Raw genomic sequence first — 24,668 nt, 5'->3', positions numbered from 1 at the left:
GTTCCCTTGTGTTTTATTTTCTTAGTCTGCAGTATGATGCATGTCATATGTTAAAACAAAAAAGCTTAACATTTGTCAGACTTTGCAACCACAAGTATGCAGGGAATGCCTTCTTTTCATTTTCTTCAAGATGAAGAATCTGGGGAGAAAAGCCTAATACACTAAAATTTACATCGCTACGGCTGCTGCTTCCCCCCGCCCCCCCGTAACCGCACGAAGCCACACAGTCAGAAGGCTGTGCGAGTGGAGGAGGTGAAGGCAATACAATGCACCTTTTAATACAGCCTCAGCCTGGGGGGAGGTGACTGACTCAAAGTACAACACAAACAAAGCCATTCCCTGAGCCCAGAAACGGGGAATGGGGAGCAGCAGCACAGCCACCACTGCTGCGCAGCCCCAGGACCCCCCAGCACAAGGCAGCGGCCACCAGTGCGCCCATCGCACTGCTGTGCTGTGGGCTGAGCTCGTGGCAGAGTGAAGGACCTGGGGCCAGATCCTGGCAGAACGTCTCCATGCCCGCCTGCAGGTTCCCTCAATCTTCTCCTTCCCTGTTCACGCAGTGCTGAGCACCCAGCGCAGCCAGGATGCTGCTCTAAGGCATTCCTAGCTTTATGAGGGCATGTTTTCCACCTTGCCAGAGACCCTGGAGTGTGACTTGCTCCTACAGATCAGATAAAGATGCAATGTGAGCCCATAAAGCTTGGAGGACAGACAGTGGTGTGGATTTTCTCAGTTATGCTGTGGTGATGCAAACCCCGCCAGTTCCAGTAGGCCACCATCTCCTCACTGCTCCTCCTCGCAATCTCTGCTTTGCTCCCTTCCCCAAAACCCATCCACGGCACAGGTTCACCCCACCACACTTACTTGGTCCTTTTATAGTCACGCCGATGTCTCCGCTGCCCGCTGCTCTCGTATCAACCTTGAAGTCAGCTGTTTCCCTGATGCGGACGCCCTTAGGTTGCAGGCCTCTACCGGTGGCACGACAAGCATTTGGATTGCAGGCTGCAAGGGAATTTCAGACATCAATGCAGCCTTTGATTCTCAAAACACATGCAGCCTAGCCAGCTTGGAACAACCTTTAGTTAAATGTTGACTCAGGGCAACCACAGCTGAGCTTGCAGCACAAGTCTTAATGTTATGGTAGTAAGAAGAACACATACAGAGTCTGCCTCACCATTGTCCGTGTCCCCCAGCTTTTGGACAGCAGCATTCAGTGCAGCCAGGTGACACTGAACCCCTACAAGAGCCATATAAGAAGTAAAGCAACTCTGAAGCCATGTTGCTTTCTAATTTGATGACAGTTACGAGAACAAAACTTTTCCATGGATATCACCCCCAGATATTCACTGTACTAGGCACAATCTTCTTTAGACTGTGCCACATGTAGAGGCACGCTGCAGTATGGGGTGAAATTCTCCTTTGCAGGTAAGCCCTCGTGAACAATGTTATTGTGCCATTCTCCTTCAGATGCACCAGACTGGAACAGCAGTCACTACTGGAGCCAAGTTCTGCACTTGCTTCTTTAAGAGATGTCACATCAACCCCCTGCTTGCAGCAGCTCACACCCACAGAAGCAGAGCCATAAAGACCCCACAGACCAAAGTAGTCATGGGTCGGGGCAGAAGGTTACACATGGCTGAGCTTAACCTTAGGCTTGCCACCTTTACTCAAGTGCTTCTCCAGGCCTGCAGAGCTGCTACAGAAACAAGCTAACGCACACTTAGGAACGACTGTCGTTATATAATCCAACTATCAGGTGGTCTTCAATTCCAGAGACCTAGAGGGTTTGAAAAGACTTAGAAATCACAGCTTCCCGGTAGCTTAATCCCAACATGCGTTTCCCCACAATATGCCGTGCTTACAGCAGGAGCACCAATCTGCCAAGCTGCTCGTTAGGTTCTGACATGTTTCAGTAGCTTACCACTTTTACCCTCACCCCGGCAGCAGCCACACCACTACATGTCCCGTGCCGGACGGTACAAGCGCAGATCGCATGCCATCTGCTAGCTCTGAGAACTGGTGGGGTGGGAGCACACGTGAGCAAGCCTACCTCGGAGTGGGAAAGGCTGGTGGAACCCTTACACAACTGAGTCAGGCAGTTTGTGGTTAAGCAAGTTTCACTGACTGGGTCACACACCATTTCAGTTTGCTTGCAACTTTCTTCCCCAACCCCAACAAAAACAAAAACCCTTTTGGCTGGGACAAGCTGCAGGCTAGAAGCTTACGAAAAGCAAACATGACGGAGCATCCTGCACACCTCTTACCAACTATGAAGCCATTAGCAGTGAAGTCCAAAATTCCACAAATGGAGGGTAGCTCAGGAGAGATGAGCAGAGATCTAAAAGCATAGGAGCACGTAAGGATGGAACAGAAAGCAAGTTAGGTGTCAGTTAGGAAGGAAAACTGTAAATACAGTAATCTGAGGAACAAAGGTGGAAAATAGCAAGATACTGCATAGCTGCTTAAAACATCTCAACAAAATACAAAGGGCAGCTTAATGTTTAGAGTTCTAGGCAGAAAGAAAACTCTCACAGCAAAAGCAGTATTACTGTTAGGGAGCACTGTTTTGACCAGGTGAACACTCAGGTGACCCGGTGAAATCAGGTCTAAGATGTTGAAAGGTAAAGAAAAGGCCCAAGGCAACATTTGAGCATATTCTGTGATCGTACCCAACGTGAAAAGTGACCATCTACATTTAGGTGCATTTTTAAAAAGCATACCTTCTCCAACGAGAACATTGCAAGGAGTTTTGGGAATTGCCTCCCCTGCAAAAGTCACTTTGACAATGTGAGGACCGGCTTGAATGGGTTTGTAGACACAGCGGTAGACTTGGTTGCCTTTGTCTTCTACTGTAACTTCAGCAAGGCTTCTCCCCTGAGGATCCTCCACTTCCACGTTCACGTCACCCACACCGGCACCTGCAAAGGAAACCAACCGAGCTGAGCCTTGGCTTCCCCACGGCAGCGCGCGGCGGCCAGGATCAGAGCCAGCACCTGGGCTCAGCTCTGCTGTCATCTCTGAACACAGCCTAAATTTTCAGCCTCTACTGACAGCAATCAGCTGTGGAAGCAGGGTGGGGACAAGACAGCATGGTGGCATCTCCAGGAAGCTATCAAACTGACAGGACCAGTTACGTGGCCCTCTCCACAAGGTTTGTTACATTACTGGATACACATGTGGCCTGGTTATGCTACTGCTACTGCTCTGTCACAGAGTAGCCCATAACTTCAGTCAATTCAATTTGCTCATGCTTTGGAGCAGTTTAGATTAAGAGCTCAGACAACAGACATCCTGGCCTGGGCAAGGATCCTTCTCTGTATATATTCACTTTTGCTCAGACACCTGCTCTGTACAGGTTTTATTAAACTCATCACGCAACAAAAACGGTTTTCCAGACACTTGCAGAGGCCAGACATGCCTTTACATGATTCAGACCACTCCCTCGCTCAATTAAGAGACCGAATATAACACTTCCCCTCACCAAAATCACATTTAAATTTATTTCTGAGCACCCTCAGGTAGAAGGCAATTTAAAATATGATACTCAGCACATTTCAGTGTTTAATACTTCAAGTAACTACTCAAAGTAGTTTCGCATTGTTCAAACTGAATTGACAGCTGCAGCACCTTATTGACTCACTCCTCAAGGCTACAGCATTGGCCTAACAGTAGGCAACAAGCCACGTGATGGAGATGTTCTAATGAAGACAGAAGTCCTCTAATAATTAGAAGAGTTTGAAATCAGTTTGTCAGTGAAGTGTGAACTCAGAGTAGCACTAGATCAGATTCTTTTTCGGTAACACTAAATACAGAGCCCACTAAGCATTTAGTTTATTTACAGTTCATCCTTCAGAGGCGGGTATTTCACATCCCTGTTTAAAATGAGTAGTGGGAAGAAACCAGCCAGGAACTTGCCTGCTACCATTCTGCAAGTTCATGGCAAAAATCTGGGTAATGCTTAGCATCTTCCTGCCCCAGCTCAGCTCAGCTCAGCACTTCAAATGTTTCATCCACAGCAAAAGCCTCCAGAGCAGCTTATTTCACCTCTGAACTCAACAGGCTGCAAATCCTCATCTACTTTTCAGTTAGAGCTTGTTTGTTCCTCCGAGACTTAGGCTTTCTTCACATCTGAGGACACTGCAGAATTTCAGCCCCCCGTTTGTTCTGCTTACCTGCAGTGTAGAGGTCAAAGTAGGTAGGCTTGTTGGCAATGTTTCCTGTTGCCTCCAATCCTGGTCCCTTTGCTGTCACTTTGCTCGCATCTCCCTGGGCTTTGTCAACATTCACTTCAAAGGGGCTCTTCGAGATGTGCTGGCCGGCAAACAGGACCGAGACCTGGAGACAGACAGCGTCAGCTCCGACCCACGGGGCAGGGGCAGAGCTCAGCTCCACTGCCACACAGCTGAGCATGAGGCTGAGTGCATGCATGGCTCAGAGGCAAGAGAGACAATGTAACGGACAACCCAAAGAGTTGTATCTATCTTTTCAGGCTGGCTGTAGGGACCAGCAATCAATGCGCCAAGCAATGGCATCACTCAGCAAAAACCTGCTTCTGCAGGCCCCTGGGAACAGAGCTGGGTGGAGAACCTTCTCTGCAAAACCCCCTCAGCAGACAGTGTTATCAGCAAAGAAACACCTCACAGAAACAACCTGATACTCTCCTCTGCACTTCTGTGACAAGCCACAAAACTTTTCATGAGGTTTCATGAGCTGCAAGAAGTGGCCCCAGGTGAGAAGAGAGCCAGCTGTTGCACCGCCTACAAACCCGATTCCCTCAAACACCCACACATGTTCTCCCAACACATGCACACCCTCCCCCTTGAAAAGGTGACAGCCCAATAGTCCAGACAAAGGATTAAGGCCACATCAGGTTACTGCTCCTTTAGGATGCCCAGAGAGGCTCTTACACCACTAGTAAACATGCAGCCCTCATGGGCTCACACTAACAACCAGCAAAGCAGCTCATTTAGCAAGAGAATCCTGGGTATTTGACACACAACCTACCTTGTGAGGTCCGGTAACCTTTGGCACATACTGAACTGAATAGGTCTTGTTTTTGTCACTGGATGGCATTATCTTCGCCTAGGAAAGAAAACACATCTGCCTTCGAGCTGTGCCCATGCACACCAGCCTAAGACTTCACTGGGTAGCACTTGATACTGCAGTCAGCAATGTCAGAGCCACGTTTCTGCGGAAGCAGGTATATACTTGCTAACTCCCCATTCCATATGGAAAAATGATTTGTCTTTAGATGAGAACCACGCTACCTTTTCCCCAGCCCCCTCCCTTGCTGTTAATTGCTCTACTAAGGCAGGCCAAAACTGAGGAGACATTAAGTCCAATGTACAGCTGTATTTTTCTGGAATGTCGTAACATGATCAAGTGGAGCACTTGGATGAGAAATTTCTATAAACATTAAAACCAGCATTTTAACTCAAAATGATTCATGGCTTCTAAATAGCTGCTTTAGCCATTCTTGCAGAATGAGTAAGGGCAGTGATTTAGTGCTGTGTGTTATCTAAACCCCCGTCAGAATGTACTTGGCCACTCAAGCTAAAGCACTACAACTACCGGACGTTTGACTTGTGTTGCTTATTTGCAGGCAGTGAAGACTTTCAGGCTCACCCAGTAAGGCAATTATGAGGGAACACTTGAAGCTTACACTTTTGATAGATGGTACCGTGCAGCTTCTTTTTAGATTACTTATCTTGTGAAAGATGGAGGCTACTGCAAAAACTTCAGTGTGCAGACTAGCTTTCTGTTTTCCCAACAAAACATTTAGCATACACACCTCTTCCCTGTTTCCTTCTGGATCCTCTACAAAGACCATCAGGTCTCCCTGCCCAGCACTGATGGTGTCTACTGTGAAGATGGCAGGCTGCTTCACCATGTTCCCATGAGGCTCAATCCCTGCGAAGCAGATGCAGAGCGGCACATTAGCTGTTGCTACAAAACTCAAGAGGTGCTCAGAAGTGCTCAGATTTACCATTCTTCGAAAGCTGCTCAAACTATTTTGCCAGTAAGCTCTGTACAAATGGCATGCAGGAACCCCTTCAAACCATGAAAATCCTGCAATCCAGTACCACTTCCATTTCACTTAATCAGAGTTTCCTTATTCCTTAGCACAGGGCCTGCTACAGCATGCAGTTACCAGCACGGTTTCATCATCTCTCTATACTTAGCCCCAAGTCATTACACCTGTCATGGTGGTGTCAGACTGGGCGGGAGGAAGAACTTCCCAAAGCTGCTGGTCCAGACTAGCCCAGACTTATTTATCTTTCTTCCAAGGGAATTACTCCTCGGCTTATTCATAAAACCGTGGGCACTACTTCTCCGTCGTACAATTAGTGGAAAGTGCAATGTCTGAGAGATTGTAAGGGAAGTGGTTGTGTACAACAGAATTCCTGAACTTGTTTATCTTTGGAAAACAATAACTTGAGAGCAATGCAAGGAAGATTGTGTTTTTACTAGGAAATCTGAGCATTCTGATAAGGTGTTAACAATTGACATATTCATTCTTTCAAACTAACCCCTAGATTATCATCTAGTTTAAACGGCTATAAATTCACTCTGCATATCTTCAATCCTCTGCACAGACATTACAATACAGTATTTGAGTATCCCTCCTCCTGCAGGCACAAAGACAAGGACAGCTTATCCTCGGAAGATGCTTTCAGACAGGACAGCATTAGTCATAGCACTGTCCTAGCCTACGTTTAATCTTCTAGATTTCTCTCTCTTCTCGGAGATCTGCTTTGGTTGGTTAACTGAGAACTCATCATGCGTCACTCATGATCTGCATGCTACCTCCACAGGCTCATTCACAGCAAGCCTGCAGACAGCAGACTCCCTAGGAGTAAATCACAGCATTGTCCAGGGAGATGTGCTGCACCTAAGATTCACGTTAGGATGTTCTTACTTCAGTACATGAAAAAAACAATAATAAACAAGACTGACCAACTTCACACTTGACAATTACCTTTTTCTGGAAGCATAAAGAAGTGTTATTTATTTGCTCAAAAGACTCTGCCCCATTTGGCAGCGCTCCTTGCTGTTGGAGTCACCTTTCAGTCCTGACACGTTACCAGTCAGAACTGTCATTTATATTCAGTGACTCAATTTTGACGATTAACTAACTATGGGAAAACATCCGTCTTTCAAGAAGAGCTGCTTATCCATTATATTTTCCATTACAATGGCTTCAGAGCACAGTATGCAGAAAAGCTGACAGCAAAATTATTTCAATTTTTGAAAGAATGTGAATGTGACTAGAGCCAGACCTAGCAAACTGATGCAGGCTGATCAGTCATTTACGCAGTCTGACAAATGTGTCCGTGTGCTGTGGTTTGCTGTGCAAGCCACCACCAGAGGATGTAAACCTAAAGTAGGGAAACTGCTGAACTTCTGACTACAGTAATTGCTTATCAGTGCACAGGTAGCATGCTCATCCACTTGACTAGTTAAGTTTCAATAGAAAATCAAGTCAAAAAAATAATCAAGAAAAAACAAAACAAACTAAGGAAAGTCTCATTTCTTTCCATTCCATTTTTATACACCCAATTCTGAAATACACTAATTCTAAAAATCTTGAAGGACCAGCAGCAGGCTGCAGGTCTGAAACAAGACGGAATGGAGAACAAAGTGCACTGCATAAATTATGTCTTGCTACGTACCAAGCACATTAAACATAAAAGTCTGTTATTCATTTAGCTGTTACTGTATTCCAACCTAGAGTAGAACCACATCAGAAGTTATGGGAATTTTCTATTTAAAACCTAAGTTAAAAATACGAATGTCTATGCAGATTTACAACTGCATAAACACCGTGGACGAGTCATTCCAATTAGGAAATACAACCTTTACAACAAAAGCTCAGCACTATTTAGCATTTGAAGGGTTACCAACCCACCTGTGTGCATGTGCAAAGTATTCACACTTATCAATCAATTCAAATAACTCATTTAGAATTAGCATACCCTAATATGTATTGTCACCTGTCTGGAAAACTGGACTCTCTGCCTCTACAGAGTGCCCGCTCAGAGATGCACACAGATGCAAAGAGGTTTTTCTCTTTAAAGGAGTGCTGTTACCAGCAGAAGCATTCGCTGCTCTATCACTGACCACCAGCAGCAATACAGCCAGCTTAAATTTCATACCAGGGTTGTTTTAGCCCCCATGTCATGCTGCTTCTTCCATCTGTGGACTGCAAGATCAACAGCTTGCAAAACAGGTTCAGAGAGCTTGGGGAATTCACATGTTAGAACTAGGAGTGTCTTTTGGACTATATCCACGTATTTCTGAAACTAGGCACCACACCAAGAGTACACAAGTGAAACTTTGAAGTCTGTTACAGTAGGTCTGGAGTTCAACATAAGCAAAAAACCCCACCCAGCTTTCTGAAGAGTTAAATACTCTGCGCAGGTTAAGCTTACTGAGTCCTTACCTCTGCCATAAGCTCTTGCTTTCTTTGGATTCAGTTTGGGCTTTAAAGGAGCTCCTGGTTTCAGCTTGGCTTTAGGGAATTGTGACAGGTAAGTCATTACAGAGTGCTCATCCACATCAGGGTGGATAATTTCCTCAGGAGTAATAACCTGAAAGACAGTGCAATTAAGAATATGATATCAGTGCTTGGATACCGCATGTCAACACAGAAACAGAGCTACGGCACAAATTCTTGCATTTGAAAACTCCCACACGCTAATGTGCTTTCTTCCATTTATTTCCCTGTGATACACACTACTTCATTTATTATCTCATGGCAAGAAAATCAAGAAGCTCATTATGGTCCCAATGTGATTTGGGAGGCAGGGGGTTTTTGCACGTTCATTATCTAGGGGTTGTCAGGAGACTGTGACAAGCTGAATGGTAGCACGCCAAGACAGCTGCAGCCATGTTCACCCCAAAAAGCAGCACAGGGATAACTGAAACTGAGAGAATCAAGAAATCAGAATTCTGCGTGCAACAGCCCTGAAGTGAGACTTGTGACCAGTTTCTTTTCGAGCTCCCAAGGTACAAGCTGCTCCAACAGCTCCAGAGACTTCAGCACTTTTGTCCAGCTTTATCAGCATGAAAACAAACTGGTCTGCAAATATATTGTTCTCTGTTTAGAAGTCATCTTTGCAGATGATTTTGTAGCCCAGTGAGTTTTTCTTGTACAGAATTCAATGCAGCTGAACAGACTCACTCCATGGACTAATAAGGCAAGCATCACTAAATGTGCACTTTTCCCCCACTCCACCTACATGCTGCAACACTGGCTACCTTCAGCAGAGACACAAAGAAATAAAAACTCACAACTGGAGCACCGAAATATAATAGTGTTTTTCATTAAAATTTGTCCTCTCAGGCACTTTTGCTTAAATGAACTGTAACTTTTTCACCTGTTTTTCCCAATCTCAGTTCAAGCTAGCTGCAAGTACAAAGCCCAGCGCTGCGCCTCCCGCAGTGCCTTACCTGCGGCACACCCAGCCAGTCATCCGCCTGTTGCATGGCCTCGCGAGCGTTGTCAACGGGTTTGCTCGGGTCCCAGGTCTCCCAGTCAGGGCACAGGCCTGCAAATACATTTCAGTCATTAGGTGTCATCTGCAGAGAAGCTTCCTTAGCTAAAGAAGCCAGGTATAACCTCTGTAACTACTTGTATTACGCTACCATAAAGACATTTGGACCCTCATAAATGTAACCAAAATGGGGTGAGCAAAACTGCTCACTGAAATGCTTCTTGGACAATCACCACCATCTCCAGGGGCTCTTCCAGCAAAGTATTAAAAAGCCGGTTCAAAAAGTCTCCCTCCCATCTTGCCTGTCAGCAGAAGAGACGTGTATCATTTTAGACAGCCACACAATGCATGGCTTTAAATTTAAATTGTGGAAGACACTGCCCTAAATTCAGCACAAATACATCTACGGATCCTTTATGTTCTGGTGGTTCTCCTGTGGCAAATTTCAGCAAGCAAATTTCAGCTGCCTGCCATAGAACCCCCGATAGCATTAGCGAGGCTGTATTACGAGGAAGTGAGGAAACTGCCTTTTTCACACTTCATCACATTGTTCGCTTTAAGCAGCACAGCCGTAACTTGCTAAACACTGAAGCTGCAGGTAGTGTGCAGCTTTTGGCTGCCCGCTCTCCCTGTGCAGCCCTATTTTAAGAGGACACACGAAACCTTGAAGTTGAAAGGCTGCTGGCACTTGCTGTGGGAACTTTCTGCCATTTGGGAGCCAGCATTTGCGCCTTCGTCCCGTGCACCCGATACAAAACTTAGAGGCGGCACCTCCAACAAAGCAGTCATGCACTCTGCTTGAGGCCAGTATTTCTCTTGGCCAGGTCTTCTACAATGTGCTGCCCAGCAACTGGCCTCTTTGGAATTGAGTTTTCTCAACAGCCTTGCTGTTGCTCAACAGCCTCCAGCACAGCGCTGAAAAACCTCCTCCTTCATGAGCAGCAGATCAGGCACAAGAAGAGAGAGCAAGAGAACATTGACCATCAGAGCAAAGGACTTACCTGGAGCACAACTGTCAACAAGAGCCCCCAGTGCTTTGCCATCCTGCCAGTTCTGGTTGAAGTTCGTGATTGGCAAGTAAGGAATTTTGTTCTGAATCCAGCCCAGCAGCCTCTGCTTCGGGGTCTGCTTTTTTGCATCATCATCACCCTCATCCTCCCACACGGGCATGGAAATCGAGTAGTGGAGGATCAGGGTCCATATTAGGCCAAGGATCAACTTCAAGTTTCCGTCAACTATGGCTTTACTATCTGGAAGACAAAAGACATGCATCTCATTATTTCTCAGTATGTTCTTAAGTACTGCACTCATGTAATCAAGGAGAGAATCCTGCAGGCCACCACAAGCATGTGCTCAGCAACACCCTCGGTTTGTCCAAGCTCAGCCAAACAAGGGCTGCTCTGCAACGCTACAGGATGGCCTCAGACCAAGTGATCTTTTCATGCACAGCAAATTATCAATACATGCTATCAATACAAGAAGGTCTTGACTTTCAAAATAAAGTGATTATAGGGAACAGCTACCAAGAACAGTACGCACCAGGGCACTCCCTTTAACCCAATGCTCAGATGAAGCTGTTAATGCTCAGACAGTTTCACAATAGGTCAGTATGTCCCAAGCAGATAGTACCCTAACATCAGACCTTGAATGGCATTTTATCTTTGTGGATAGCTAACATCTCGTTTTGCTCAGATTTTATTTGCCTTTCTTTTTTTTAATATCAGTTTTGACTAATCTTACAGGATATGATAAGTGTCTGGCACATAGCTGCTCAGAGCTGATTTCACATTCACTCTGAGACATGAGATAGATAGCCAGGAAGTGATTAAGCCCTGGTGGATTTTAATTACCGGCTTGAGGTGAAAGTCTGCCTTGCGCAAGCAGTGCCATCTCCTAGCACCAGCGCCACAGCTGGCCTCGTGTCCCTCCGCCTGCCTCCTCCCGTGTGAAGGGCAAGCTGTTCAGCAGAGCGAGATCGTTCCCTAATCAGTTCAAAGGGAACATCTCCTGTACCAGAGCCAAAGGCATAACTACATTTTCCATGGCAGTGACCCCCAGACCTTGCTGGCAGGCTTCACATGGTGCCAGAGCTCTGCGAACTGGAACCACGGGCTGGAGCGTGCCAAGACATGACCAGCAGTGCCAGAGCATCTCTGTCTCATGGCAGGACCAACCTCCATAATACTGCACTGGAGCACACGGCTGGCCATCGCATCCTCATGCCAGAAACGTCTCTGAGCTTTAGTCTGGGATTTATCCTGACATCGGCATTTTTACTAGAGTGGATGCAGCAATGATTTAGTGTATTACACGTAAACTCGTCTCAGAAAGCCAGCCACATTCCCGGGGATGAAAGCCAGCAGGACAGCCACCTCGAGCAGACATGTTACTCGGGATAAAGGATAGCCCGTCTCGTGTTTACGGCACATAAATGTGTCTCTGCACAGACGTGCCGCGGTCACTGCGGCAGCCAAGCGGCTTCCTCCAGCCCCACTGCCACCTCCGAGGGCAGGACACAGCAGAGGTCCTTGAGCAGGGTTAAGAGCCCGTGCACGAGGGCTTCTGCTGCAGCACAGGAACCTCCATCTCACGAGGCTCGGCGGGTGGCTGCCCGAGGGCAGGAAAAGGCCGCAGCAGGAGCGGGACGGCTCTTCCTCCCCAGGGCCGGTGTCATTCCCGCAGCAGTACTTGGTTAGCAAAGTCGGTTTGCTTTTTCAGTCTCCGCACTTCCTGACGCGCATAAGGATCTCATGATGTCATTTTTTCCAAGCCTGCTTGCAGGAGGACTTGTCTGCTTCCATTTGGGGTGGGGAGGAGAGCTGCAGAAGGCAGGCGAGACCCTAGCGGCGCCGCGCAGAGCACCCACGCACCCTGCCTGCAGGGATGCATCCCGGCTTCCCACCCACAGCTCATCACCACTATCTCCAACACGCTGCAAAAGGACGTGCTGAGGTTCAAGAAGAAACCAGAGCCCAAAGCAACAGTGTGACGCTCAGCCCCACCAGAGTACTCAGTCTCCAGAAGAGCCAGTTCAGCACCACCACGCCTGCAGCCGTCCCCACCAGCTCTACGCGCACACCGCCAGTGTAAAACAACCACAAGTTTGGAGTGGTGAAAAACAAAATTGTTTCCAATGACACTTAAGCACCAGCAATTACGACTCCAGGCACTGTCGCGTACCCCAGCTCGGCCGGTTTTCCAGTGGAATTCCCCCATTCCCTGGTTTGCTTCAAGCCACTTTTCCTGGCGGTACCAGAGTGGAAAATGAATGATACAAAGAGCAGATCTTGCAGCACTGCTTTCCTACCACAAACGCTACTTTTAGACATACTTATTACTCATACAATCTCCACTGAAGCTTTACAGAGCCTTTCAAACTACGTTTCCTCAACGACTCCCCTGGAGCTCACGGTACATTTGCAGCAGAGACATCCACCTCCTGCGGTCACTCCCTCAGGATTACAACGCTGCTGCAGAGACCCTCCTCACACCTCACCCACCGAGACCACTGCAGGCAGTTTGAGGTAAGCATTTTTGTGAAAGCGTGATCTGCATGATTTACTTCATTCATGTTATGACGCCTAAGTGAACATCTGCAAGACCCACTTACGCATACGCTGGTGGAGCCACTGGGAGATGCCTACCTTGGACTCGAGCCCAGCTGGGAACAGACACCCAGCTTTACTAGTGCCACCTAAGGCAACCAAGGGGGTTGGTGGTTTTTTTGTTTGATTTTTTTTTGCATTAGAATTCAAAATATTTGGCCTGGTACGTGCAAGTACCGCTGACGCTCAGTTGCAGGCTGTGAATGCTGCTACATGACCACTTCCAGAACATCTGCAAGCATCACGGCCAGAGACCTGGTCCACAACCCGCAGGCAGCAGAACAAGCAGAAACCCCCACGTTCACCTTTACCAGGAACCTTTATCCCCACCTACCCCGTTCAACGCACATTTTAACTCGGGTTACACTAGAACTGCAACTCGCTTTCCTCCTGCGAAAGATGCGGACAGCAATCCAACCCCAACAGCGCCGCACGCCTCACGCCGCCTTCCTCCCACGGCACGGCCTGGCGGCCCGCAGGGACACAGCGAGGCCGGGCTGCCAGCGCGGCGCTAGGCCCTGCCGACCCGCCGGCTGCTCGGGAAGGCCTGCCAGCGGGACGTAAGCTGTTCTGCAGAACCAATGCCGGCGCTGAACAAGCAAGCACTCACTCTTCTGTTTTAAGAAAGAAAGAAGAAAAAAAAAAGCCTATATATAGCCTGCTACATTAAGTTTTATGTAGGAGTATCCTGCTTCTTAGTCAGCTATTAGGATTTAAGTGGCTGCCCGGTAGGGTAAAGAGGAAAACAGACCGAACCAGAGCTGGTTTGCTTCCCCCATCACACCTCAGAGTCTAGATTGTAATTCTTACCCTTTTATTATCCTATTAACTAAGTGGCAACCAGCCCAAAAAATGGATTATGGAGATTCCATAGGCCTGCAGTACACGCCACCAATTCCAGCCTTGAAAAGGAACCAAGTTTTAACTGCTCGAGCTGATTTATAATTGTTGCTCTATACTAAATATTAATATGATATGTTACACTTGGACTGTTAACACTGCAGTCTTTGCAGCACAAAGACATTACAGTGTCTAGTTCCAAGCCAGCAACGTAACTCATTGGAGCCCAAAACGTGGCCATCCCAAAACAAATGTGTGCCATTCTTACAGCTTGGGCCACAACAGACCTCAGGACCCAACATACCACATGGAAAAGAGCCAACGCTGCAGAACTTGGTGCTCTGCGTTCGGACCTGCAGCTGCCCCAAGAGAAAGAGCCAAAACTGAAACCTGGCCTTGATCCGAAGCTTGCAAATTCACCTCTTCTGGTACAGATCTCTGAATTCCACCCAGTTCTGTGCCATTACAAGCAGGATGGTAAGGTAAGAGTTGTCTTAGGGTCTAAATCACCAGATCGCTAAGTAAATTCAGCATCTTTTGCCTTTAACCTCAGCACCGTGGACACACTACAAATTTATTTGAAGCTTCTTCAGAGCTATAACAATATTAGACTATAATCATTGCTTGACTTCAAGAGCTCGTGCTTCAAGTGAAATTCCTGTGCTCTTATACATCTTTCAGAACAGCTTCACTCATCCTGCTCAGGTTTTTTCCTAGCCCTGTCTACGTTCTTGATTTCAGTCAGCTTTATACTAGAAGCAGCATAGTTTTTGGAGTTTAAAAAAATAAATGAAAAGATCTTGTCCCATGTGCAGTGCTGGAGGCCCCTCACTCCTCTGCTAAAGAGCTTCCAAGTTGCAACATGGAAAATTCCAAGCAGATTTCTGGGAAAAAGGGGAAAGTCTTCTCCATTACGGCTGCTGCGTACTGGAACAGGAGCCCAGGCAGGCCATAAGGTCTCCATCCTCTGAGATATTCAAACTCAATGGATGCAGCCTTGAGCAACCTGAACGAGCTGAACCTACAAATACGTGGCTTGGACTATAAAGAAACAGAATATCCCGAGCTGGAAGGGGCCCACAGGTCATGTAAGTCCATTACGAGTCCATGATCCCTGCAGGTCTCTTCAAAATAAAATTATTCTACAATTTGAAAAAAAAAACTATCTTGCAAATAAGTCTTGGAATGGTATCTTTTGCTCATGTGCAAGTCTGCCTTACATTCAGACGAAGCTGAATTACACTCAGCTGTGGCGAGGCTCCTTGAACTCTGCCCTATAGCAGAACTGCAAGTCATTTTCGTTGGACAATTAGTGGAAGCAAGATAAGCTACCGCAGCAGACAGTTTCCTCACTAAACTAAGCTACTAACACAGACTATGATAAGTCTTGTGAAACAAATGAAGGACTGAAAAACCAACTCAGAGTAGTGAATTTAAAACAGTTTCTTAGCTAAGCTGCAGTTGCTAGATCATTCTCAGCAAAGTCATCTCAAGTTTTGCTGTTGGTCTTCACACATGCAAGTTCTGTCACAACCAGGATAAATATTCACATGCAGGTCCTCTACAAAGCTGTCGCCCTCTCCCATCTTGATGTCAGCTACATTTACAATTTAAGAAAGAAGACAAACCCAAAATGCCTGGTCCTTAACAGAAGACAAAGGCGTGGTTCCAACGACAGCACTTTCTCCATATTTCCAGACGCGGAAGGAACTTTGTATAGTGCAAAGTTCATCTCGGTTACTTATCATCGCTTATGCCCACATCTTAGGAATTTTAAATCCTGCTGTCCTGCAGCTTGTGAGCACTCTCCCACCTCTAATTATTCTCAAATATTATTGAACAGTTATAGCAACTTGGGAGGGGAGAGCGAAAGTTAAGCACTCATTAGGGCTTTATATTCTGCAACAGTTAAAACTGAGCACGGAACCAAGCTTCAAAGCCCTTCTCCATGCTGTGCACGCCGAACAGAAGTATGCAGATGAGATGGAGCTGAGCAAGCTAAGGAAATTCCTTGCTGAAGCATACAGTATGTGTTCACAGGCTTACCGTGGCTGCTAAAGACATTAGCAACATCCTCTGCAGGGATAATATGTCTGTAAATCAATTACACGGGTTTCTCTGTGCTTTGAGAACATGCTTCAACCATTTCCTTCAATGACCCCTTAAGCCTAGGTGCACCTCTCAGCTCCTCAGGGCTCAGTGCAGAGCTGTCGCCTGGCCGCACACGCTCGGCTCACCCAGGGGAAGCACAGGCTGTGCTCGTCTCACATAGTTGGCACCACAGCCGCTGAATTCCAGCCAGTTTCTTGGATTCCCAGCTATGACCTGGTAGCCTCTAACGGCAACGCGCTCCAGCCTGACCGCATCGCGGCTTCTCAGCCGTGTTTGCAGTGTGCTGTGACCCGTGGGAGAGCTCCTCCTCCGCACCCAGCTCACCTGAACGCCGGCAGGTGGTCACCTCCTCACCTCCAGCTCCAGCTTTGCACCGTGCCAAGACTGAGCACAGCCACAGCTTTACTAACCAGCCTCGGGGCACCGTCCACACCTTCAGGAAGCGTAAGTGACACCAGGCGCACATCGGCTCCACCAAGCTTTCCACAAGGGGAATTTTCCAAGGGGGACGGCATTACACTGGAGGACCAAAAACACTGAGTGTTCATCTGGACACAGGAGGATGGAAAATGTTTTTTTTTTTTTTTTTTTTTTTTTTTTTTGCAAGAGGAGGGAAATGACTTTCCTCTGTGCCTACCAGGGTATCCAATTATTAAGAAATTTATAAGATTCCTCTATGAAAGGCTCACCTTTGTATTTAGGAGATTAAACCCTGCAACTCAGGGAAGGGTTTTTTTGTTTTGTTTTGTTTTTTTTTACTTTAACTCGATTTGAAACCCTCCAGACCAGCGAGCAATCTTCAGGCAGCTACTGCATCCATGCCCCGGAATTCTCATTCCTGCACGCTGTGTCCTTGGAAGGATCTCTCAGGAGGTGGAACAGGCAACTGGAAAAATAAGGTCAAATTCCACCCCCCAGCGTAGGCTTGACAAAAGAATCAAACAGGCCTTTAATACAGAAAGGACTAAAGAATCAAACCAGTTGGGCTCACAATGAAATACAGATTAAAACAGCTCTGCCCAACTTAGTGGGCACCTAGAGGCCGCTGACTTCTCACATCCAGAAGAGTGAGGTGTAAGCCAGCAGAAGAGGTGAATCTAAGCCAGCAGTGTAATAGCCACAGCCACCAACCCAGTTTCTCCAAAAGTAAGTGGAAACCCAATAGGGTTGGGAGGAGAAGTCACAAATTTCAAAGTTGGGAACTGTTGGGGTAGGAGTGGAGGAAAAACAAAAGACTACAGGTGGCTTATGATCAAATTCCTTCATACTCTCACTACACTAGGGCGTTTGTTGCCTTCAGAGCCATGTACCAAGTTATGGACGCAAGGAAAATGTGCCTTCAGGAAGAGCCACACGCGGCAGCTGCTGGCGCACACCTTCCTGACTCCTGCGGCAAGTGCTCCCTGAGGACATCCATATACCACCAGCTCTCGCAGGAGAAGGCATTGGGGACACCTGGGCTTGGTGGCACTGCCACGGAGCACGAGGACACACCGGCTGTGCTCAGGCCAGGTTGCTCAGGAAAAGCACTTTCAGAGATGTCAGGAGGACTTGGTATAGCCTGCAAGCTGCTGGGATGGACTGACAGAGAGCAAGGAAGCAGAGCAGAAGACTAAGAGCTGCTGTCCATGCCGGCTCTTTAAGACTCAGCTGCTCGTTGCCAAGCAGGTTTTGGCTTGCAGCAGGAGGACCAGGGATACAGACACCCAGCCACCACGCCGTGCACAGGAACACCACACTAACGATCTGAACGATCTTTTCAGGGCAAAAAAAAAAAAAAAAAGTCAGTCTGAACTTATTCACTGCCAGCCAGCCCTGTGGGGCAGCGTGCCAGCCCCAGCCCGTGCCACCACCACAGTCTGACCCCAGGCTCTGGCTCGGCCAGCAAGCCCTGGCACGGCACTGCCGGAACCCCAACGCCGCCGGCTCCTGCAAGCCCCCCGCGGATCGCGACGGGCAGCAGGCCTGCCGCGACACGCTGCGGGCCGTGACATCACCGCCGAAACCGCCCGGCCGCGGCCCCGCGCGCCGAACAAAGCGCATTCCCTGCTGCTGAGCTCATCCCCACGCTCCGCCGGTGCCGGCCGGGCCACCGCGGCTCCCGCTCGCCTCCGCTGGGGATGTGCCCTGCATCGCTGGCCCAGCCACCCTCGGCTGCAGAGCCCTGCTGTTGGGTGGAGGAAGGAGTGGAAGGTGGCTGCGGAGGCTGGCAGCCCCTACGAACCACCCCGTGCGATGCAGACGGAGGGTTTGGTTCACGAGGGGTGTTGAATCTCCCCACTGGCACGTGGGGAAGGGTGCTGGCAGCAGCCCCCGTCCCCATAGCGGCGAGTGACCGCAGCGAGCCCACGGGGGACGAGTGGCCTGGGAAAGGCCATGGAAGGCGTGGGAATGCGCCCACACCGCCGCACGTCCCCATCGGCCGGGAGGGAAGCACCAAAGGCTGGAAGGACAGTCGGCGCAAGGCATCCCAGCGGTGACTAATCATCCAGGAATTCGTGCGAAGGAAAGTCCCTGTGGCTTGGGAGTGAGCTGCTGGGAAGTGGATTGCTGTGAAGCGATGGAGAGGGGGCAAGGAGGAAGGTGTTTTCCTGCCTTCGCCATATCCTGTTAGGTTAGCCAGGAGAAATGCTCACCTCTGCTGCCAAAACCAAGTGCCGTGGCACAAACCACACGGCCCTCCTCCGGACGCGGGGCAGGGTGAGGGGAACGACCCTACTTCAGGTCTCCGCTCACCACGGGTCAGCACATTGCTACGGCACAGCGAGCCTCTGCCCTCCGCCACAGTGAGCTCGTACATCCAAGTCAGCAACACTGCCACCCGATTCAGGGGAATTAAGTTCCATTTTAAGCGAGACATGAAGATTTTAGACAATTTTGCATTTGACTAAGCTTAGTGAGAAATGTTTGTCTGATAAACTGGAGGACATTACTGCATGCATGCAAACAAAAAACGCCTTCTCACAACACACCACGGGCTTACACAACCAGAAAACCCAGCCTTGATCAGCAAGGCTGAACTGATAAAAACAGCCACGCAGTTAGACGTCTGCAAGTTTAACAACAAAACTCAGTATTTTCTCTAAAGGAGGAGAGCCCTGTAACCACCTCTGCAGGATTAAGATAGCCCTAAACCACCCTGGTTCGCATCAGGTTGCATCCAAGTTAAAAACCTGACTAGTTTTTGCAAAAACCTCCCAGGGCCATCAGAGACCCCAGCAGGCCAGATCCCGATGGCATTAACGCCATCACCTCCACGGAGCTCAGCCCCAGAGCTGTGCATGTCCAGTGCAGCAAGCTGTGTTGCATCTGCTTGGGAAAGGCTCTGCTTTCCCAAGAGCCCGACTCTTCCCATCTCCAGCCACACCCTCTGTCCCCAGCACAGGCACCCGCACCGAGAGCGGCGAGGCCGAACAGGAGCAAGCAGCGCGGAGGTTTCCAGACGCCAGGGTGACCTCTGCGCTCCTGAGGAGCGTGTTTACTCACACTGCGGGTAGGTCAGGACAGTTGTAAGAAACAGCACGGAGAGCTGTGCCGAGATAAATGAGCCCATTCAGATAGGGCTGCCTAATGCCTTCTGGGCCGCAGACGCCAGGCACGGAGGCTGCAGTGGATGGAGTTCCTGAAGCCAAAACCAACACGTTGGAAATTATCAGAAGTGATTGCTGTTTGGGGAAATCCTTGGCCACAACATACACCGAGATTCAATTTTTCCACCTGAAAAGCAGAACCATTGTATTGTCACAGGACCGTCTGAAGGAAATTCCCATTCATGCAGCCCTGCATGGCTCCACCAATCCCCACTTTGTGCTGCAGCACCAAGGAGCTCAAGATCAGAGCACGCTTTGTGCTCCTGGGCTGTTTAACACGTCAAAAAAATATCCTGCCAGGTATTTCAGCTACTGAAAGGATTTGTGGCTTGTCCAAGCCTTGACGTTCTCTGATGCTGAGCACCTCACAGCACAGCTCCAGGTTTTTCTGGAAGCATTTAAGCACAGAAACCCTGTTACAGATGCTCTATAGCTGTCTGCAGCTTAGTGATAAACTTACCCCAGAACTTACCAGCAGGTCAGCTCCCTGTCCTACCACTTCTCCAAGAAGCGGGAGGAAACGTGATTAATCTCTACAATCACATCCTCACTACAGAGAGCGCCAATTACTTTGAAAACCTCTCTCCAACACCTGAGCCATTTTAACGACTCATGTTGGCATTGAGGCAGGTACGCACTCTCAGCATGACCACACAGCACCGAAAGCAGCCCTACAGCCACACGCTGCCACCAGCAAACACCCCGTCACCCCATCTCAGCCAAGGGTCAGGCTCAGCAACCACCCGCTGCCACTGGGTGCCACCACGATGGCACAAAGCACCGGGGCCAGCTGCCGTTGTGCCTCCGAGCACTGCCACAAGTGTGTGTGCCCACCCAGAGGGGTGACGAACCCTCACAGAGCAGGCTGCTCCCTGTGGCCACGTGCCCCTGCCACCCCTCTGCCACCTGCGGGAGCCAACAACCCTGAGCCCCTAGCTCTATTCACACGTGGGGGATTCGTTCCAGGGTTTGAGGGTAGTTGTTGGGTTTTGTTTTGTTTTTCAAGTACGCTGCACGGCTGTACTGCTTTTCCATGACTGCTGTGAAAATGTCTTTGTGCTTTTGCATCCAGCTAGATGTTAGCTCCTCACTACCTTTCATAAACAGATACCTGCCCTCCCCTCCACTGGACACCGTGCCCATCCCATCTTCGGCAGCAATTCCACACACCTGTACAGCCCAGCAGCACACACACTTCCACCTACATGGAGCACCAAGCACAAGGCTTGCCCCTGCACGGTCAGGATTTAAGACCTGCGTGCTGAACATCCTGCACAGGACAGCACTGGGTTTACACAGCTTCAGCCAGAAGCTGCTAACACCAGAACAGCCGCCTGGCTCGAGGTCCAGGGAATTCACCCACCGGTGGCAGCCGCGATCAGACAGACCCCGTGCAAGAGGAGCCCTCAGATGCAGGAGAGCGGTGGCAGATCCACGGAGAGGCACGGTCGCATGGGTGGTCTCTGAGCACCTTAAGGAGGACCATATGGGATTAATGGCACAGCCTCAGCACACATCAGCCACGGCTGCACCACACGCGCCCGTGCAGAGCACGTACCCACACCTCCCGCCCCAGCACCCCGTCCCTGCCTGGTGCTCGCTGCACAGCAAAGCTCTAAGACGACTGCTTCGGACGCTCTCCAGCTCCGTGCATGGGCTCCCACCGCCTGCAGGCCCGCTGCTAACCAGCAGCAGCTCTGCCCATCTGACGCAGCCAGCCTAGCCCAACTTTGTCGGGAGCTGCTCACGCGTAACGGGCTCTGGCCGCTAACAGCGTTTCCGAACCAGGCAGTGCCCAGAGGGACACCTCCTTTCCTCTCCGGAGGCTGGACCTGAAGCCTTCCAGCTGGGCGCTCCGTACAACCCCTCCCAAGCATTGCAAGCTCCCAGCCGTCTGCGCCTCCAGGGACAGCGCTCTGCCATATACGAGCTGACTGCGCGGGGTGCAGCCAGTTACCCAAATACCAGCTGCAGGACCTAGCTTTTCACCTGCAGTCTCACATTGTCCGCATTTGCAAGCCAATTGTATTTTGCATTCCTAACACAACACAAAAATAAAGGACTGGCTTCAGGGGCAATTTTGCTAGAACCAGAACAGCTGCTCTGCCTGGTTGCCCTCTGTGCCACCTCCTGACTTCGCACCCATCAGTAGCACTGAAGACAAGCTCAACTAGCAATAAGACTTATGCCCCGAGACAGTCAAAACTCACATCCCACAGCGAGGAGCAGCACCTCAGAGTTTACGTATCATTACCATTTCCGCACGTGCACACCGCAGGCCTGCTATTTAAGCAGCAGTTGGTTCCCAGGGATGAAGCCATGCCGTCCCAGCACAGATAACTGCACACAGATCCAGGCAGGCAAGTCCACTCTAGCCTGCACAAGACCTGTCTTTGCTTCTGGGACTCAGATATTGGCACCTGTGACCGTATCCCTTACAGTTACCCAGCAGACTACCAGGTATTTACACCTTGTTTGTTACCAATTCCTCAGTTTCACCATGAAAAGTGTTTAGTAGCATGCCTCGCTGCTACCCCATCCAGAGGTATTTGTCCTGTTCCCAAAAGGGACTGGGCTGCTCCTCATTGTTTCAGTGCTCAGCCTGAATCCATCTGCTGCCCAGGCACTGCATCAGGAGCCTCAGCTCTTTTTCTCACAGGTAGGGTATGAAATATTCTGCAGCTAGTTAAAGCCTATGTTTAAGTAATAAAGCTGGTTAATTAAAATATTTAAGTTTCCTCTGCCTTAGGCAGTATTTTCAACCAATAGGCGCAGCAGCTAGTGTTAGGCAGTTTATTTTTCTCCTTGCAATTAAAAATCTGTTAGGTGTATGTAGCTTCAGTTATTTATCTCTATCAGAAGAGGCATCTCTTTAGTTTTAAGCACCGAGCTCACAGCTATGCTGCAGTACCACAGCGAAATGTGAAGTAGATTTACAGAAGCAGGTTTCTGTGCCACTGACTCCAGGGAAATTCCCCGGCTGAGTCAGGGGCGCCAGGCAGAGCTTTACTCAGGAAACCCCGCACACCTCAGCTGTTCCCAGGGACCGAGCCGGCAACGTCTTACTCATGGCTGCTGCTCCTGGCGTTGCGGCATCGCCTGCCAAATTGGCGTTTTACCTGTTCGACAGCACCAAAGCATACAGCAGGCCCCAGTGCTACTGCTGATGACAGCTTTCTGTGAGCGCCTTGCAAGGTCCATCCTGCAGGAGCTCACCAGGTCAGGCACTTCTGCCGACTCAGCAACCAGGAGCTCAAGAGCAGCCCAGAGGCAGCACGCAGCAGGCACAGCTCGGCCTTCAGGACAGCCTCAGGGTGACCCAAGACCCAAGCTCGGGGCTCTGGTGTGCAGGCCGAGCCTGCTTCCACGGCAGAGCGAGACACCCCCAGGACCCTCACGGGGTAGCTCCAAACCTCCACCTTTCAAAAAGCTCTTCCTAGGCTAAATCCTGACTTTTGGAGGCCTATGATTTTTAAGTTCCTATCACCCCCACAGTGCAGTGACAGATCTGGAAGCCCCCAGCTGGTGGTAAGGCACACCATGCCCCAGCTGTCCCCAGGGGGTGCTCAGCCAGGAGCCAACCACCCTTTGCCCAGGTTGGCAAATGTGACCCTAACAGAGGACAGCATGACCATCTTGTCTCATGGCATTGTAGATACCACGCACATATGGGTGGGAGCAGATGGAGAAGTATTTTATTAAGTGAAAGTGCCACACGTTTTGGGAGCATGCCATACTTTATGCCCCGTGTCAGGAAAAGTCTAGGAATATGCCCAATAACCTTTGTGATATGCTCCTCCTGTGCTGAAGTTCACAGCAAATGAAGATGTCGGTGGCCACAGGGTTAATTCTTTGGGACAAGTTCTTTACAATATCCTTGCTCAGGAGTCCCACATGCTGCTGTCTCTATAACTGCAGATGTCTGCAAGTCGTTAGCTTGTTCACTAATGCTCACTGAGCAGCCACTAATCATCTGGCTGTGACAGCACCAAGGTCAGGGCTGTGCCGTCAAGCCTTTAAAGTGGCCATGTGCTGAATGAAAAGCTTAAATTGGTGCTTTTTCACCCCCTTTGCACAAGGGGAGAATCTGAACCACTAGAAGACAATCTCAGAATTTTCCAACTTCTTTTTTTGTGCAAAAAAAACTTTAACTGGCTAGCTGAGAGCTGTACCTGCTCCTGCACAGCTCCATGGAGCACTAGGGCACATGGCAGCACATAACCACAGCAATCCTCAACAACCTGATGCTGTAGTTCCTCAAGCAGACATCTTCTGCTTTTGGCAGCTGGGCTGAGCTGACAATCCTTGCTCTTCCTCACTCCTAGGTTAGGTCAGGGAAATACAATCAGTACAGAAGTTGCTTTACCAGCACACTCTGCCAGCTGGGGTCTTCTGTGGTAGGACTTCCTTGACCACTCACATTTGTTGCAGCCATTCAGTTGTCCACTATGCACACCACATCCTCAGCTAAGAGGATCTAGTTCAGTTCAAACAGCACTAGACACCACAGGGCTATGTAGTTACCATAAAGCTCACATTCACACAAACTGCTGGGAGCTTCCACACCCAGCACCATGCTAGCTCTCACTGTACACTTTCTTCTCACATACAGGCTTTGTTTTCAGTCTATAAAGAAAAGAAGATACTTCATTCTTTTGGACATGTCACAGGCATGGCCTCTCAGATGTACAGTTACTCCTGAACACTCATTTTGGTTTTTTTTGGGCAGCACATCAATGTGAGTGCAACACAGACCAGCCAAAGGAGCCCGTTAGGCCTAATAAAGTTTTGGTGGACAGCAAGATGCAGTGCTGACAATTACCATCACCTAGCCCGAGTCTCCCAAGGAGCAGAAAGACATTTCCCCACTCACCCTAGACTATGAGTATTTGAGGAAGATTCACCATGACCTGTTTTGGCCATTCAGTATAGACCTCCAACCTAGCCCAGGCAGTTCGAGCTACACAGGGGGATCCCCACAAGGCAGTTTGTAAGAGGTCCTCACATGGTCAAAGTCAACAAGT

General features: G+C 49.1%; 1 protein-coding gene across 7 annotated transcripts in view; it reads right to left on the bottom strand.

The window, feature by feature from the left end:
* Positions 1 to 24,668, bottom strand: part of FLNB (filamin B) — an 87,809-nt gene that overhangs the window by 37,504 nt on the left and 25,637 nt on the right. For all 7 annotated transcript variants that reach the window (XM_040568792.1, XM_040568785.1, XM_040568790.1 and 4 more), the window contains 8 exons: positions 10,499 to 10,747; positions 9,454 to 9,551; positions 8,444 to 8,591; positions 5,792 to 5,910; positions 5,005 to 5,082; positions 4,173 to 4,335; positions 2,721 to 2,918; positions 865 to 1,002 (listed from right to left, as the gene is read on the bottom strand). In XM_040568792.1, coding sequence (XP_040424726.1) covers positions 865 to 1,002; positions 2,721 to 2,918; positions 4,173 to 4,335; positions 5,005 to 5,082; positions 5,792 to 5,910; positions 8,444 to 8,591; positions 9,454 to 9,551; positions 10,499 to 10,747 — 1,191 coding nt within the window. The remainder of the gene's footprint in view (positions 1 to 864; positions 1,003 to 2,720; positions 2,919 to 4,172; positions 4,336 to 5,004; positions 5,083 to 5,791; positions 5,911 to 8,443; positions 8,592 to 9,453; positions 9,552 to 10,498; positions 10,748 to 24,668) is intronic.

Source organism: Cygnus olor, chromosome 10 (genome assembly GCF_009769625.2).
Source record: "Cygnus olor isolate bCygOlo1 chromosome 10, bCygOlo1.pri.v2, whole genome shotgun sequence".
NCBI lineage: Eukaryota > Metazoa > Chordata > Aves > Anseriformes > Anatidae > Cygnus > Cygnus olor.
This window is presented reverse-complemented; position numbering and strand designations above follow the sequence as displayed.